The sequence below is a fragment of the Bos mutus genome, chromosome 10 (assembly GCF_027580195.1).
Source record: "Bos mutus isolate GX-2022 chromosome 10, NWIPB_WYAK_1.1, whole genome shotgun sequence".
Taxonomy (NCBI): Eukaryota; Metazoa; Chordata; class Mammalia; order Artiodactyla; family Bovidae; genus Bos; species Bos mutus.
Window position 1 is genome coordinate 50,530,352 of NC_091626.1, and position 18,412 is coordinate 50,548,763.

Below are 18,412 nucleotides of genomic sequence, written 5' to 3' on the forward strand. Positions count from 1 at the left end.
GGGCTTCCCTAACCCTCGAGGTGAAATATGTTCTCCTATTCTGAAGCTTCAGGGTCACTGCTGTAGCTCTGTTGGGATACTCACACTTAGGATTAGTTGTAATGCTATGCGAAGTACAAAAGTCCTGCAGTGTGATGCAAGAAGAAGGAAGGCCACGTGACTTCACAGGGAGGGGATGACTGGGCGCTCCATGTTTAGAGCCCTCCTGGACTGTGCCCTGTGCATCTCCTCCTCTGGCTGGTTCTAATTTGTATCCTTTCACTGTGATGAAACTGTGAGCGTTAAGTATAGCACTTTCCTGAGTTCTAGTTAATTACTGAGCCTGATGGTAATTTGGGGGCATACCCTGTGCCTATGTGAAGTTGAGGAGAGTCTAGTGGGGGTTATGCCATGTAACTGCTGAGCTGTCTGAACTCCTTCACACCTACCTTATAACTGTGTCATATGTATATAAATGTGTTAAACATGTATGTGTGTTCACATCTATATTTATACCTTTATCTTTTATTGTCCCTTCATATCCTTTTAGGAAGTACATTGATATACAGTTTACATAAATATTGCCATCCAGTTATAAAATGATACAATATACTTTTGAGTTATTAAAAAGTGGGAAAATATGAAATGCATGTATATAAGCAGGGTCTCCAGAGGGATCTCAGCAAGTGGAGAGAGTGGGAAGTTGCCCTAAAACAACGGTCTAGACAGAGAAGATGTGGGGAGTGATGGCTAGGGTGACCCTGGCTGGAGAAGGCTTCAAAGTTTTTGCTTGGAGGTCCAGTATTTTCATATTTGAAATAAAACCCTTTTCTCTTGATTATAAAAATAACATATGCTTAAAAAAAACTGAAAATAGACAAAATTGTGACAAAGAGAAAACATCCATAGTCTCAACATCCAGGAGAACTACAGTTGCATTTTGGTGTACTTCATTGCAGCCTTTATGCTGACGCTTCTTCTCTAAATATGGCTGAGCTCCTACTATAGAAATACTTTGAATGGTCCAGAATTAACACAAGGACAGGGAATTATAGTGGTTGCAATTCTCACTGCCAACTCTGTTAAACTGAGCACAAGAAAAACAGATTAAGGCACAATATTTCTATTACTCTTGATGCTCTTTTCACTTACTGTCATTAAGAATCTCCTTTTTAACAGTATATAATATTCCATTCAATTCATGTACCACCATTCACTTAATTTCCTTTGGTGGGCATATTGTTTCCCCTTTTTTGCTTTATTTTAAATAACAATACAATAAATGTTATTGCTCATTTTTTTTTCTATATTTCTTTCTTTCAAACAAGTTCTTAGACGTGGAATCACTAGATCAATGGTCATAAATTTTTCAAGGCTTTGAATACGTATTACCAACATGCTTTCCGAAGTATCTGCACAAATTTGTGGTCCCTGCCAACAGCATCTGAGAGCAGAGAGAATAGATTTTAAACTTATACTAATGTCAATCTGTAATGAAAATCAATTATGAAAGACATTCTGCAGTTTCTTTTTCCTTGGTAAAATTCAAGGAGGATTACACAATGCTTAAGTAATCAACAAAATTACAAGTTCTTATCTGTATGTTTTGTTTATAGAACAGTGTTTTATGGCTAACAGGACACATGAAAGGCTGCTGTCTCCCCTACTCACCCACATGCAATGGCACATCCCGATGGGGCGTACGCACATGCCATCACCCACGTGCAGGGCATCGTGACTGCGTGCTCCTGAAACACAGCACACACCGTGCTCAGAACAAATGAGGGCGCTTCTACACAAGTGTCAGCTTTTAACAAGGAAAATGGCTGAGGCATCTACCAAATTACATTCCAGTTGCAAAGGGGTTGAGACTGGTGAGGAGACTCAGCTCTCCAATAACCATCTAAACCTTATATCATATATTCTATGAGTGAAAAATCTCACCGAGCAAAAAAGTATCCTTAACATCTTCTTTCTTACTGCTATACTCCCCCTGTTGTTCTGAATGAATACTGGGGCTCATTTTCTTTGAAAAGACTATCCAAATTTCATTTCAGATATATATGTGTGTGTGTATGTGTGTATATATATACACACACACACACACTTCATCTTATTTACTCAGATGCTATTTTTAAAACACACTCTTGACTTTTTGTATGTGTAAGTTTGTTTACTTGCGAGTGAGTATATGATAGCCTCTGTCCCCTGTGGGTCCTAAACCATTCCAGGCAGGAGTGTGGGTGAGGGTGGGGAGGGGGAGTGGAGGGAGAAAAGGGAACCAGTAAAATGGAAGCACTAAGAGGACATGAAAGTCCTCGGATTCTGGCTGGGGTCTGAGTCACCCGTATTCTCCTGCATACGCAGATAGGCAACCAAGGCACACTTAAAAAACTTCTGTGGCCTTACTTCCCTGGGAGCCCTGGGCCCTGGTCCCGGTCCCAACGCCAGCGATACGTGCGGCCACACAGGCTGGCCGTCGGATCCACCTCAGTTTCCCTCTCCACCTGGCGAGGCGGAAGATGGGACTAGACGGTTTCTAAAGCACACTCGAGCGCTGGTCTTCTTTCCTGTTATGATCCTCTGTGTTTTTGTGGGGAGACATTGGCCCTGATACTCCTGTCAAGATTCTGCTGTCACTCCCAGTCTAGCAGCCCTTTGGACACCATGAATAGCCTCAGGGTGTCACGAAGGAGGTGAGGTGGCCACTCTCAGCACAGGGCATGCAGCCCTCCTGCTGACCAGCAGTGACGACACGCCCTGCCAGGGGCCTCCAGTGGCAACACCGCAACTCCCCAGAAACCAGGCAGCGTGTGCTTCCCACCATGCTAAGGCCTCCGGGGAAGGGTCCCCACTCCCCACTCCTGAGGACGCTGAGGAGTGCTGGGAGAGGCAGGGCGACATACAGGGAAGCCCTCTGCAAGCTGCTATACTGTCATCTCTGTCATTCCCCAGGGGTGTGACCATTTAGGACTTTGCTCTACAAGATGGTTCTTGAATGGCTGCGATCCAAAAATCTACAAATAATAAATGCTGGAGAGGGTGTGGAGAAAAGGGAACCCTCTTACACTGTTGGTGGGAATGCAAACTAGTACAGCCACTATGGAGAACAGTGTGCAGATTCCTTAAAAAACTGGAAATAGAACTGCCTTATGATCCAGCAATCCCACTGCTGGGCATACACACTGAGGAAACCAGAAGGGAAAGAGACACGTGTACCCCAATGTTCATCGCAGCACTGTTTATAATAGCCAGGACATGGAAGCAACCTATATGTCCATCAGCAGATGAATGGATAAGAAAGCAGTGGTACATATACACAATGGAGTATTACTCAGCCATTAAAAAGAATACATTTGAATCAGTTCTAATGAGGTGGATGAAACTGGAGCCTATTATACAGAGTGAAGTAAGCCAGAAGGAAAAACACCAATATAGTATACTAACGCATATATATGGAATTTAGAAAGATGGTAACGATAACCCTGTGTACGAGACAGCAAAAGAGACACTGATGTATAGAACAGTCTTATGGACTCTGTCGCAGAGGGAGAGGGTGGGAAGATTTGGGAGAATGACATTGAAACATGTAAAATATCATGTATGTAACGAGATGCCAGTCCAGGTTCGATGCACAATACTGGATGCTTGGGGCTGGTGCACTGAGACGACCCAGAGGGATGGTATGGGGAGGGAGGAGGGAGGAGGGTTCAGGCGAACACATGTATACCTATGGCGGATTAATTTTGATATTTGGCAAAACTAATACAATTATGTAAAGTTTAAAAATAAAATAAAATTAAAAAAAAAAAAGATGGTTCTTGACCACACCAACTGCCCATTATGACATTTAGTGAACATGTTCAATAGTGCACAATAAGGATGCTGTTGAGACAGATATGGGTTTTCTTTTTTACACAGTGAAAGGGACACTGTCTTTCTAAGTAACTATTGGAGTCCATATTTAACATACAGTACTTGTTACTGTAAATGCCGACACAATGCAGGCACGCAAGCTCACCTACACATAGATTCTGCCCTTTCCGTTTAGTTAATAGTCTAAACTTAGGCCTCCTTTGGAGCAGTGCATGTCTATGCCAGACTTGCAAGGGGCTCAGACTCCATGGCACCCCCATGAAGTGCAGTTTAATCCCACTGAAGTCTCAGCTCCCCACCCACCATGGGGTCTAGTGGGAGACAGAGAGGGAAGAGAAGACTGGGGATCTGGTATCTCTTCTCATCCATCAGAAGAAAAATCATCAACACAGTAGCAAGTGTGAATGGGACAAGTTTCTGGGCCACACTCTTTCCTGTTTCCATGTCAGCCTCCTCATGCTCTTCTCCGGGCCAAGGGCTGGATTTGAGAGGAATGAATGCTACAGTGGGCTGCTGAGCCATCTGAACACAGATGGGCTTTTGTGGAGTTTACACCCCCAAGTAGGCTCCTGAGGGCCAGGGAAACCACTAGGGTGATGCTTGGAGAGGATGAGGACAGGACTGGGATTCTGGAGTGCCTCAATCCACCGGGGACAATGCCTTACCTTGTTAGTGGTGAAGGAATCCCACACGATCACTTTCCCATCCTGGAGGAAAAGAGTAAAGAGTTCAACAAACTAGTGATCACCACTGGGGAGATGGTGGGGGCAGGCGCAGCATAGGGGCGGGGAGGGAGAGGTACAAACTGTTACACTGCTAGATGCCAGGGGCTGGGGGTGGGCTGGGGAGTGGGGAGTTAAGTGTTTAACAGGAAAAGTTTCAGTTTAGGAAAGTGAAAAATTTGGGAGATGGATGAGGGTGAGTTGCACAACCGAGTGAGTGTACTTAGTGCCACTGCACTATGCAGCTAAATCTGGTTAAAATAGTATGTTTTATATTATGTGACTTTTACCACAATAAAAAAACATTTAAAAAAGAGGTACAAACCATTACGTATGATATATTGTACAACATACAGAATATAGCCAATATTTGTAATAACTATAAATGGAGCATACAACCTTTAAAAATTGTACATCACTATACTGTACACCTGTAACATAATATTGCATATCAACTACAAGAGAAACAAAACAAAAACAAAAAAGAGCAAACAGTTTAAGAATCATCAACAAGACAACAGGTGAACTGCTCAGAACCACTTGGAAAACCCGAGCAAGTGTCTGGACAATTAAGACCCTACAATGCACCCTTGAGGAAACAGGAATAGATGGGGCTACACTTCCCAGCCTGGTGCAAGGCTCAGTTCTAAACCCTGCATCCCTTGCAGAGATACAATGACAGAAAGCAATGCTCAGACACTTTTTTCCTACCATTTATAAACCAAGCACAAACTGCTGGTAAACTCCCATCACCAACATACCCCGGATGTCAGTGAGTTCACTAGGATGAGGTAATCCTGAAATGACCTTCAGATGCCTAACAGCCACCAACAGTCTCCGTCTCCTCACCCTCCCCACCAGTCTCTCCTCTCTACCACTCACCTTGGAGTCCACATTCCCTGTAGGAATGTATAAGAGCCTCACACCACTCCTGGTCTCCCTACCCTGTGTGGAAGCTGTGGAGCAGTTCTGAGATCAGTCTGACTTCTCCAGGTGCTCAGGAACATCCCCTACCCTGACGTTTCACACCTACCACACCTATGCTGCAAACATGGGACTCACACCTATGATGGTGGGGACCCGAGTGGGCAGCTGTTCAGGAAATGCAGATCACTTCCACAGACCTCTGGGCTGGCGATGCCACGGACAACGTGGCCATGTTCACTGCAGTCACTGCTGCAGCCCTCACTGGGGGTGTGGGGAGGGGCTATGATCTCATCCATTTAATACAAACTCACCAGAGATAAACCCACATGAGCTGCAGTCCCTACAGGGCAGTCATCTGCCCAGAACGTGGTGTGCGGGTGGTCCAGGCCCCCAGGCTCTGGCCAGCAGTGGAGGAGAATGGCTGAGTAGATTTCCTCCAGCACATGGGTGGAGGATGTGCAATCCTCAGGGATGGAGAATCTGCAGCCTCTATGGTAGGCTGGATTTTTTATTAATCACTCAAGCCATCTGGAGCCAAATCTGGTAAGTGAGGCGGATGCCACTTAGGGACACCAGCAAGGTCTGATGAACTAAAGTGACACAGCAGCTTGCTTCACTTCATCTGATGCTGAGATCATGCTGCGTGGGCCTGAGGAGTCATGGTCAAGGTCAAAGCCGGCAGCTCAGAGTCTTTTAAGACTCCTAAGCACGTTGGTTCTTCTAGTCTAATTTCTCTGACTAAAGGCCCAAACACAAAGTTTGGGTGGATTAGATACAGAGCAGAGAAGAGAGCTGGGGGTGGGGTGGGGTCTGGAGCTCCTGCTTGCTGGGGTGGGGGTAGAGACTCGGTGCATCGCCCAAGTCAGCGCTCCCTTCAGAGGCTTCCTCCAGCGCACAGGTGGCCTGCCTGGCCCCACCACCCACCCACTGTGTGCTCTGGAGAGACAGAGGCACCCGTGAGGCTAAAATCAGTCTCAGAACTAAATGTGGTCCCTCCATGAGCACAGATGTATACACCAGGGGCCTATGCACCTGGAGAGATTGAGCCTACCCCAACCCCACCCACACAGTCAGGCGGATTAATCTGCCTTTTAGGGGAGAAAGGCTGCTCTGAGTCACTCAGAGTCTGTTCCAGGGCCCTTCTGCTGCTCCCCACCTTCCTCCCACCTCCATCCACCTCCAGACGCCCTCTGCAGTCTGGGTGGATGGATGGCGTGAGTCAGCGGTGCCGATGCAGCCCTCCTCCCCTCCCTCCCTCTCTAGTAAGAGCGGTACAGAGCGACAGAAACCCAACATATGGTGTTCTTTCAAGGATTAAAAAAAAAGTCTAAAAGACTAGGCAGCAACACAGACATCTGAACAACCTCTTTGTAAGATGGAGCATTTGGGAAAAATAAGCCTAGAAAGAAATGCTCTAAAATAATACTGACTATGACAGGGTGGTAGGAGTAAAAACTTCTCTTTGCTCTCATTTCCAGTAAAATACATAACCAATAAATTAAAAAGCACATGCAATGTGATATACTAGATCTGTAGGTAATACAGGAGATTAATAACACCTGTCCTATACCGTACTGACATGGATATTAGAGCTCATGGATTATTTAGAATATGTACCTCCCTGGTGGTTCAGATGGTAAAGAACCTGCCTGCAATGCAGGAGACCCAGATTAGATCCCTGGGTTGGAAAGATCCCCTGGAAAAAGGGAATGGCTACCCACTCCAGTATTCTTGCCTGGACAGAGGAGCCTGACGGGCTATAGTCCATAGGGTCGCAAAGAGTCAGACAATGACTGACTAACACTTTCACTTTTCCCCCCCCAGTTTTAATATTTATAAGGGCTATAAACAAAAATCAAATTTTCCTTTGAAAAAGCTGGACTAAAGGAAGCGGCAGGAGCCAGAAGCTAAATCAGCCAAAAAAATATATGACCTCAGTGTGTGGTTCAATGCGTGTAACACCAACATAGACATAAAAAGCACTAAGTGGTGTAGTCAGCCTCCTGAGAGACATGTCCTTGTCCAGGCCCCTCCCTCGTTATATCAGGGTTGGTCTGTGGGACCAGTGGTATACAGCAGAAGGGAGGGGATGTCACTGCTGAGGCCAGGTCATCAAACACAGCATGGCTTCTTCTTCTGTCTCCTTCTGTTGCTGTGGGAGGCCAGCTACCGCGTCATGAGCAGACCAATGGAGAGGTCCACACAGTGAGGAGCTAAGGCCTCCAGCCAAGAGCCAAGTGAGCGAGCCATCTTGGAAATGAACTTCTGCCTTAGCCGAGCTGTCAAATGAGTGCATCCCCTACCAATGTATTGACTGGAACCTTGTGAGACACCCTGAGCCAGAACCATCCCGCTGAGCTGCCCCTGACTCCTCACTCTCAGAAACCATGTAAGATACCAAATATCCACTGATTAAGTTGCTAAACTTGGGGGAAACTTGTCATGCAGCAGTTTAATAAGTAATACATAGGCTGCAAAATCAATGATGTGACCTATATAAGGTGACTGACAAAAATTATATTTCACAAAATACACAGTTTAAATGTGTTACTTAAGGTGTAAAAATTGCTAAACTCTTAAGCTGAAAGTAGCCAAGGGGGCACTTCACTTATGCCCTCAACTTGGGGGGAGAAAAACATCCTAATTTAAAAATGCTTTCCCTTACAAATAAGACCATGAAATATGCTCAGGAAGAAAAACTTTTGAATGGTTTGTCAAACAGAGTTTATAATATTTTAGTTACTGCCAATTGCAAATCTACCCAAATTAGTTAAGTTCTCAAGCATGCCAGAGAATTCTTAACGAGGTAACTGGTGCCCTTTGGCAAATAGGCAGAGTCATAACGTCCTGAGAGGGTTTTTGAAAAGGATGGCTCCTTCCCTTCAGCTTTACAACCAGAAGCATGCCCACCATCACCCGATGGGTGTGACGTACCTGAGAGGAGCTCACGAGCCTTCTCTTATCCTTGCACCAGTCCATGCACAGAACCTTGTTCCCGTGGCCTTTGAGGGTCCTTCTGGTCTTCATGACAAACTGCCCCAGGGCCTCCACGCGCTCAGCCACCTGGTGCACTGCAAGGACAAGGTGCGCTCAATCCCGTGACCAAGGACCAGGTCTGAGCCATACACTGAACAGGAGGCTGTCAGGGCTCTTCCTCCTGCACTTTACCCTCAGGACTCGAGATGCTCTCTCTTTCAGGCTCAGCCCCCATAGCTCAGTGGGTGAAGAATCTGCCTGCATTGCAGGAGACACGGCAGATGCAGGTTCCATCCCTGGGTCGGGAAGATCCCCTGGAGGAAGAAATGGCAACCCAATCCAGTATTCTTCACTGGAGAATCCCATGGACAGAGGAGCCTGGCAGGCTACAGTCCAAAGGGTCACAAAGAGTTGGACACAACTGAGCAACTAAGCACACACAAAACACAGAAGGTAGAGACATGTTGTCATTTTCCGTGGGCTTCAGACTCTATGTTTATAACTTACGTAATATCATATATCAACTATGCTTCATCAAAAAAGACCCTATGTGTTTCAAGGCGCTTGCATCCATATATGCATGCTGAGGGCCTGAGGAAAGGACTGCCTGCTATCTGCAAAGCTTGACACAGAATCCTCCCACTGAAAGGCCACAGCTCTGCAATTCAGGGGCAGGCAGTGGAATGAGGTCGCTACTCCCACCGATGGGCGAGGAGGCTGAGGCTCACAGAGGTTATCCGGCTAATACCAGTTCATACAACTAACTGGGAGCGAAGAAGGGGCTTGTGGCTCTCTCACCGACTCCTTTCCAGTCACAAGGACAAATGACCTTACAGAAACCGCCCCATCGGGTGCCAGGATGTGCCTCCACCTGCTCAACAGCAGGCCCGTGTGTCCTCTCTGGTCCCCCCACGCCTGGCTCAGGCCTGGGATGTGGCTGGTGTCCCCTCCACATGCTGTTGGAAAGAACGAATTGACCAACCCAGCAAACAGTACCCCATGGATTTACTGAAAGCTTACAATGCCGGCAGAGATCAAGGCAACATTCTATGGGTCTGAACCCATGAGGTGCAGGAGGTATGTACACCAGGAAGATGCTCCAAAAATCAATCCTTCAGGGGCTGGGACCACAGCCTTTATCATGAGGTTTAGGGAGAGCTTCTGAGGGGTTTTTAGAAATGCAGTCAACTGACGAGTCTTAAAAGGAGACAAGTTCACATGAAACAGAAGAAAGGGCCCCAGAAGCCATCTGGTCCATCCAGTCATCGAGGTGGTGGGGAATCACATGGCATCTGCCCCTTGCTGCACTTGCCTCCCCCTTCCAGGTTAGAGGCTGTGCCTGGGCTCCTCACCTCATCTCTGTCGCTCTTTCCTCCACACCTCTCAGCTGGGCCTTTTTTCAGGCAGGTGGGGAGGAGAGAAGGGGACATTCTAAGCCAGGGGTCAGCCCCAGGAAAGCTGTAGGGTCTTGGTACAGACAAAGCATCTGGGGTGGAGAGGGACAAGGCACTGGCCCCTTCCTTCCTCACTGGGGAAGTGCCCACCTCCCTCCCGGGAAGCCCGGACCGAGGGGCTGACCCTGCAGTAAGCCCTGTGACAACAGTGCCCCTTCTTGGGAAACCCTTCCTTCTTCCTTCCCCTCTTCCCTTCTCTCTCTCTAAACACTTTCGTGTATAGTTCCCCAAAACAAGGAACTTTCTTACATAACTACTGTATAATGATCAGAGAACAGACACAACCCTATGTCTAATCTATAGACCTTACTGAGACGTTCTCCATTGTCCCAACGATATCACTATAGCAAAAGAAAACCTAAGATCACATGTTGCATTCAGTGGTCATTTTCTTTTGTCTCCAGTGATTTTGTTCCCCAGCTGGGCTTGTCTGACGCTTCTTCCAAATGAGCTTTGGGTAAAGGACATCGGCAGGAACACTGCGGACCAGAGATGAGGTCCTCCCCGTGCATCTGCCCCACCGGGAGGCGTCTGCTGTCTGCTGGTCCCTCCCCAGCGGTGCTTACTCTGATCACCTGGTCAAGGTGGCATCTGCCATGGTGCTCCACTGTACAGTTACCATTGTGCCTTTTGTCATGAAAAAGTACTTTGTGGGGATGTACTCTGAGAGCACATACATATCATGTTACCCCTCAAACTTGAATATCCCACTTTTAATATCCATTAATGATTCTTGCTTGAACCTGATTATTACAATGGCTGGCAAGTGGTGACTTTTCTAAATTGTTCCTTCTGAAGTTTTCAGTTGGCCTTCTAGTATACAGAGGAAGGTTCCCTCTTCCCCAGTGTATTTATTCATTTATTTACATTAGTGGGGAACTCATGGATTCTCACTTAATTCAAGAGGTTATAATCCTTTGCTACTATTTATTTGGATGCCCAACTGGGCCCTGATTTGCTCAGTGGGAGCCCCATCAAACAGCAGAGACCTTCCCACACAACCACATCATCCTCTGAGAGCATCTTCTGGCAGGCTCATGTCCCCTCCATGCCCTGGCCCCAGAAGCAGCCACTTCTCCAAGAAGTCTTGGTTTCTTTCAGTTGTCCCCTTTTTTATGATGAAAGAAAAGAGTACACAGGTTAAAAGTCTTTGTGAAAACCCAAGCTGTTAAAAGTGCTTGCTAAACTATAAAATGCTACATGAATGGGCAAATAAAACACCATTGCTTCTGTTAAAACACCACATTTTTTATTGCCATAAACAGCACATTAGTCTTTTATGGCAATGTTCTTCACAAAAACATACAGAATGCAATTTAAAAGCAGACAGAAGTTTTCTACTTTTTTACAAGCCTTTTACACAAGCTTGCCCCAGAGCTGTGAGCATATCCTAGTTGGTATTTCACTTTGAAACTTCGTATCTGTACTAGCGCTGCTTCCCTCCGTTCAGCATTAGGGCAATCCTAGCCATTCAATGTCCCTCTTACCAAAAAAGACTCACCAACCAAAATGGGTCTCCTTACATAACATGAATTTGAACACACTCCAACTTATTAATTATTTTTTCTCATGACATTTTCTCTTCCTATACACAGATTCACTCCCAACCCACTCTATCCTGCTTCTATCTGCCAAATCTCACATTCACTAAATTTGAGTTAAAAAAAATTTTTTTTAATGACATTAAAAACAAAAACCTGGAAATGAGCTGAATATGTCCTGTAAATCTTTTGTGGGAGCTTGGTTCAGGGCAGATGGGGTTTCTCCTTTGCCTTCTGATGAACTACCCCTTCAGGATTTAACTTTTTCTTGAAAAACAAAAAAGAAAAGAAATGATGAAGACAACCAGCTGGTTTCTATAATAAGAACTTCTAGAATATAATGATAACCTGTGAAGAAATTCCTCTAGAAGGTAAGTGGCAGGAGCATGGGGAGCTTTCTGCTTGGATCTCCTTGGAGCATGCACTGGAGCAGAGCCGTCAGGAGCCTGGGCTCTAGGTCACAGCCCCGTGCAGCTGCTCCACATCCATGAGCAGGGGCTCGCCTTCCTGCAACCTCATTTTCCTCATGGGGTTGTTGGCAAGACTATTCCAGTCAGGCACAAAGGAAGCACACTTAAAATATCCTTGAAAACAAACACTGTGAAATCAATTATTAATATAGAACATAAGTTTAAAGATGAATGAGGGGTCTTAAACAGGAAAACAGAATTATTTTTTAAATGATCTTGATTAACTTTCTAAATTTTGCACCAATATACAGTTTCTGTGATGGCCACAATTTGGTAGAAGATGAAAGGAATCAAGCAAGAAAACTTAAACAAAGCTAATTTGTAAAAACTCATTCTGTCATCCCACCCCAAGACAAAATGGGGTGGGATGTATACAAAACCCTCAAACACCTGGATGGAAGGAAAATATTTACAATCACTTACCTCACTTATGTTTGTAAGAGATTTTCTAATTGCCCCCAAACCATAAATTGGGCTTCTCTGGTGGCTCACATGGTAAAGAATCTGCCTGCAATGCAGGAGACATGGGTTTGATCCCTGGGTCAGGAAGATCCCCTGAAGAAGGAAATGGTAACCCACTCCAGGATTGTTGCCTGGGAAATCCCACGGACAGAGAAGCCTGGCTGGCTACATAGGGTTCATGGCATTGCAAGAGAGTCTGATACGACTTAGTGACTAAACAACAACAAAACCATGTATTAGCCACAGACAAAAAACCTCCTCTCAAATCCCGAATTAGAAGTTGGAAGGGTTAAATTACGTATGGTAGAGCCTTTATGATGGAATAATATGTGATTTTAAATCATACTTTTAAATACTGACATTAAAAAGAACTATAAAAATGATACAAGGGGCTAGTCAATTCACTGGGTTCAATTAAAACTAGGCTCAAACGAAAAACCAACTCAAACTGTACCTCGGACAATTCCAAGCATGCTTATAAATATATACACAAAAGTGAAAACATAAGCTATAAAACACAAGATACTAAACGTGGTTACCTCTGGGTGGTGGGCTTACGGATGATGTGTTTTTCTGTATTTCTGAATCTGCTACAGTGGCATGAGCTTATGATGACAGTCTTCTAGCAAGAGGAAGGGGTGGGGAAATGAAAGGCAGGTTTGCTTTCTGCTCCTTCTGACCTAATAGGCCACACACACAAGAGCCAGAAGCAGATTACTCTGCTGGGAAACTCACTTTTTTAAAACTCAGTATACATAGCATATTTCCTCAGAACATGGAAAAAGTCAACCAATAAATTTGCTTCACACCAATCCAGAAATATGGTTTTCCTAACATGGGAACATCAGAATAGTCCAAGGCTACAGCCATAGAGCTTTTGAGATAAAACCTTTCACAATGTTGTATTTAGAACAGATAGAAAAGGGAATAGCACTGGGTGATAAACCCTGTGGTTTCCCATATTTTGCCTGGATTTGTACCTAGAGATGTTACATAAGTCTTTTTTTTTTGAGTTACTCTGTTCCTAGACAAAAACAGAATCTTCCCTTAAGGGGCTGGAAACCTGCATGGAACCCCCACACAGGCCCACGAGACCTTCACACATGTAGGCTGAAACGAACACAGCCTCCCTCTGGCTGTCTGCTTTCAGCCTGTCTTCCAGATCATTTGTCACTTTAATTTCAAATTAAGAACTCTTTAGAGTTGAACTCTCTCCTTTTTTTCCCCTTGATCTTAACTCTCATTCCAGTATTCACTTTTGATGACAAAAGCAGTAAATACACCAATGGGTATAAAGTTAAGAGTACCTCTACATCCCCCTCTACTCCCCTCTCTGGAGATAACATCTCCCATGCGTCCTGCCACACATTTAATGCATATACAAGCATCTCTTGTTTAAGTTAATAAGACCATGTTGTATACACTGTTGGGCACTTTGGTTTACTTACTTAATATTGACAACTTTCAATATACACACAGACTTAGTTTCCTTTCCCCTTTTTAATGTGAATCTCAGCTTTCTGAGAGATGGCCTAGCATGGTGAGGAGGAGAGCTACTAGGAGCCTGGTGTCTATTCTGCGTGTGTTCTGAGAGTAGCTGGATAATCTCTGGGAAAGCCCTAAGCCTTTGGCTGCTTCTTCATTCACAAGGAAAGGGAGAGGGGTGTTGGGAGGGGAAGAAAACTTTTTGTGCTCAAGACTGAGGTTGAAGCAGGTGACCCCTGTAGTTTTAAGAGTTGTATGATAGCCACATCCCCCAAAGATGTTCACATCCTAATTCCCAGAACCTGTGAATATGCTAGCTTCTGTGGCAAAAGGGACTTTGACGATGTGATGAAGTTAGGGATCTTGAAATGGGAAGAGTATCCTGGATCATACAGGGGGGTCCAATGAAATTAATTACAAGGGTTCTTATAAGAGGGAGACAAGGGGTCAAAGTCAAAGAAAGAGATGTGATGACAGAAGCGGAGTTGAGTTTTATGGAGCTACAAGCCAAGGCATGCAGGCAACCTCTAGAAGCTGGGAAGACAAGGAATGGACTCTGCCACAAAGCCTCAGAAGGAACGCAGCCCTTCTCACCGCTTTTAGACTTCTCACCTCCAGAACTGGTAAGAGAATAAATTTATGTTGTCTTAAGCCACTGTGTTTATGGAAATTTGTACAAAAGCAACATGAAACTAATACAAGCTGTCACCTCACGGTTCTAAAATGCCTGAGAATCAGGTGAGGAAGCACCTACTCAGGGGGGAAAGTCATCAGAAGGTCATGAGAAGGTGATGAAGGGGAGAAGCAGGAGGGCCTGGAGGAGTGAGGGGAAAGGCAGGGCAGTGGCACAGGGCCTGGGGCTATGGAGTTTGATGTAGGCTGGCTTGCCCTTAGGTCACCCATAAGAACCACTTCCTGTAGTTAAGAGTTGGCCCAGGCTTTGACCTGGGGATGAGGGTCCAGCGGTATGGATGCTGGTCTGAGGGTCAAAGGAAGGGAGCTGAAGAACTGAATCTGGAATTAAGTTCACTTTCCTCCATGTTTATGCTCTAGTTTTGTTGTATTGACTTTTTTAAGGCAAGAATTTGGGCAAGGTAGAGCAAACAGAAGGCTGACCAACTGTTGCAGTTTGCCCAGGACTGAAGGTCTTCCCAGAATGCAAGGCTTTCCATTTTATAAAATCGAGAGTCCCAGGCACGCAAAGATGACTTGGTCACCTTGGCTTATGGCTTAAAGATCCTTCCCAGACCAGGACAGGGGCTACAGGGTCACCTATAACAACACCAAAACACAAACACACACACACTCAGGAAGAGGCTGAGAGACTGGAAGTGGGAAGAACCCAGCGACCCAAGATCAAGGAGATCTCTAAGGGAGAGGCTGCGGTCAGAGGAGCTGTGCTGTGATTCCAGGGGTCTGTGATGGCGTGAGGGGCCAGTATCTGATGAGGGTCACCCTTGTGGATCCTGAAGACGCCAGGGATGGGACAGGGCTTAGAGTCAAAAGGAGGACTTGAGCCATGTGCCGAAGTCCTCAAGAAAGGAGGGAGCCTGGCTGGGAGGTCGGGAGACAGTAGAACAGAGGTGAGAGGGAGAGGGAGGTCAGCTGAATGCTCAGAGCCTCAGTGGAGCAAGGGTTTAACATGAGAGTGAAGAGAAGTGGTCCAGAAGCTGCAGAGGGAATAAATGGGACCCTGGCCACATGATCTCTGATCTTTTCTACTCAAAAATTCTGCCATATACAGGTGGGGATAAATCCTTCTGCTGTGGGCTCATGATTTGACCCCGGTTTCTGAAAGCCCTGCATTTTGGGCAGGACAGGGGTTCCCTGTTGAAAAGCTGCATTGTAACCATCTCTCTGTCTCAGGCAATTTACCAGATTCACAGAAAAGGCTGAAAAATATCCCAGTGGGCAGCCTGTACTGTTGAGTAAAAGAGTTTCCAGAGAATGCCCTCTGCACTGAGCACTAACGTATTTGGTAAAACAAACAAACAACAACAATAAAACAAATTGAAAGTGAGGCTGGGCTGGAATCCCGGGTCCTCTACTTAGTAGCTGGGATCATTTGGTAAATCCTTTCACCTCTTTGGGCTTCCCTAGTGGCTCAGACGGTAAAGCATCTGTCTGCAATGCAAGAGATCTGGGTTCGATCCCTGGGTTGGGAAAATCCCCTGGAGAAGCAAATGGCAGCCTACTCCAGTATTCTTGCCTGGAAAATCCCATGGACTGCGGAGCCTGGTAGGTTGCCATCCATGGGGTTGCAAAGAGTCAGACACAACTGAGCGACTTCACTTTCACCTCTTTATGCCTCAGTTTCCTCATCTGTAAAATGGAGACATCAGATGACCCAGAGGCACTAACACCTCGGGGTGATGATGCTCGGGGCATCATCACTATTGTCTGTGGAGCATAGGAATTTGCAGAGGGAAATGGGACAGACCCATCAGCCATTCCCTACTTCTCTGATAACAGAACCCAACTTTGTTTGGGGATGGCAGCCTGCCCAGCTTACTTCCTTTCTCAGCCTCCCTTGCTGTAGCCATGTGACCTAGTTCTGGCCAATGAAGTACAAAGAGAAATATGTTGGGGAGAAAGGAGATTTATGAAAAAAACTTTTGCCTTCGTGAAAAGAAGGAGAAACAGAGGCTGGTGCCCACATTCCCCCTTCTTCCAGCCCTGGATACAAAGGTGATACCTGACGCTGTGGCAGTTATATCATAATCACAGGGCAGACACGAGTGCCTTAAGCAGTGGAAAGAAAAGAAGCATGGGTTCCTGATGACACGCTGGGCACCTGAACCAAAGCAGGCGACTGCCTACCCTGATTCTTGTTAAGAAAAACAACTCCCTATTTACTTAATTACTTTGGGGATTATAGCTAATTGTAACTGAATATATTTCTAAAAGATATAGGGGCTCAGCTTACCTATTTAAAGGAGGTCCCTACAAAGGCACAACATGTTTGAGATTCAGGTCATCTACTTCTATCAAGAGGTTTGTCAAAGAAAGGAATCAGGTGCTGAAGCACCTAGCACTAACCTCATTTTTTTTTCCAAAGAGGATGCAGACAGGGTGGTACCAAAATGGCAGGAGCACAACGCTTAGATGTGCCTGAGGGTGCCTTGGGAAGGTCCGGCTCAGCAGAGGAGCTGCCACTCTCAGGGCTGAACAAGAAGCAGATAAAGCCACTTCCCCAAGCCTGGCCTTAGCCCAAGCCCCGACAGAGTAAAGGGAAGCCGATTCCGCCAGGAATCATGTCACCGGGCTATTTAATTGCTCACTCATAAAAATCACAGAGCTGGTTCTGCATTATGGTCGTAATAATGTAAATTTATTTAAGACTGCTGCTCCTCTTTTATGCCAACCACACCGCATCCAAACAAAAGCATCTTAACAACCTCAAATGAACGAAATGTTTGCGTTTGGTAAGCCCCTCTGCTTCCTTTCCCTGTTTCCACCCTCAGATTGGAAAAGTGAGATTTTAAATCAGAGTCTGGTTCCTTACAAAAGCAAAACTGAGAAAAAACAACAGTGATGGAGAAAGTAAAATGACAACCGAAAAAAACCCCAAACCAAACCCCAAACCAGGAGTTTCCCCTAGGCCGTGTCCACAAGAGCTCGGGGCGCTTGCCTCCCCTGACAACCCCCTACACCCCGCTCTGCTTGGGAACGGGAAGAATGAGATCAGTTTGCTTCGTCCAGGCAGGTGATGACGATAACTGGTCCCACGATCCCCCGTCAGGAGGACAGCGGCCAGGAGCTGCTCCGCCCAGAGGCGGGCTGGCTTCCGCCAGCGGGCGGGGGGCTCTAAGAGGTGCTGGGAGCCCGCGAGGGTCCGGCTCCGGCCCCCAACAAGCGCATCCGGGGGATCGGGCTGCGTCTCAAGCGGCGCCGGGGCGCCGGGCCCTCAGCCAGGGCGGCGGCGCGGGCCTGACTCCTCCATCCTGCGCCCCCGCCCCCGGACCCGCCCCGCTGGTCTCCTTCCCACCGCCCGCCTCCCGGCGCGCAGCCCCCGCCGCGGCCCGCACTCACACTCCACGTCGTGCAGCTTGGCCCGCTCCTCCTCCAGTTTGCCCTTGAGGCTCTCGGCCTCGCTCTTGAGCGACGCCAGCGTCTCGTTCTCATGCAGCCCGTCGGCTGCCATCTTCGCGCGGGGACGCGGCGGGAGGGAAGCGGGGATGCGAGTTAGCAGGCGGCGGTGGCCGGGCCGGCTAGCGGGCGCCCAGCCGCCACCGGCGCAGCTCCAGTCGCCTCCCCGAGCGCGCCCCGCCCTCCGGCGCGTACGCCGCCGCTGAGAGCCCGGCTGCGGAGGCCGATCCTCCTCCCTCTCCGCGGGCCGCAAGAACAGCGCCACCTCCGCGCCCCCGCGCCCCCGCGCCGTGCCCCCGGCGACGCTAATGTTAGCGCACAGCCTGCCGGCACGCAGGAACGTTGTGCCCATTTTGCTGGTGGAAAAACCAAGGCTCGGAAGTGATAAGCGACTTGCTAAAGGATGCGCAGTTAGTGAAGGCCAGGCTGGG

General features: G+C 46.9%; 1 protein-coding gene across 1 annotated transcript in view; it reads right to left on the bottom strand.

Moving 5' to 3' along the window:
• Positions 1-18,205, bottom strand: part of GNB5 (G protein subunit beta 5) — a 33,373-nt gene extending 15,168 nt beyond the window's left edge. The window contains exons 1-4 of the mRNA XM_070377905.1: positions 17,925-18,205; positions 8,439-8,575; positions 4,521-4,562; positions 1,651-1,727 (exon numbers count right to left, since the gene is read on the bottom strand). Coding sequence (XP_070234006.1) covers positions 1,651-1,727; positions 4,521-4,562; positions 8,439-8,575; positions 17,925-18,036 — 368 coding nt within the window. The 5' untranslated portion in view covers positions 18,037-18,205. The remainder of the gene's footprint in view (positions 1-1,650; positions 1,728-4,520; positions 4,563-8,438; positions 8,576-17,924) is intronic.
• Positions 18,206-18,412: the final 207 nt, after the last annotated feature.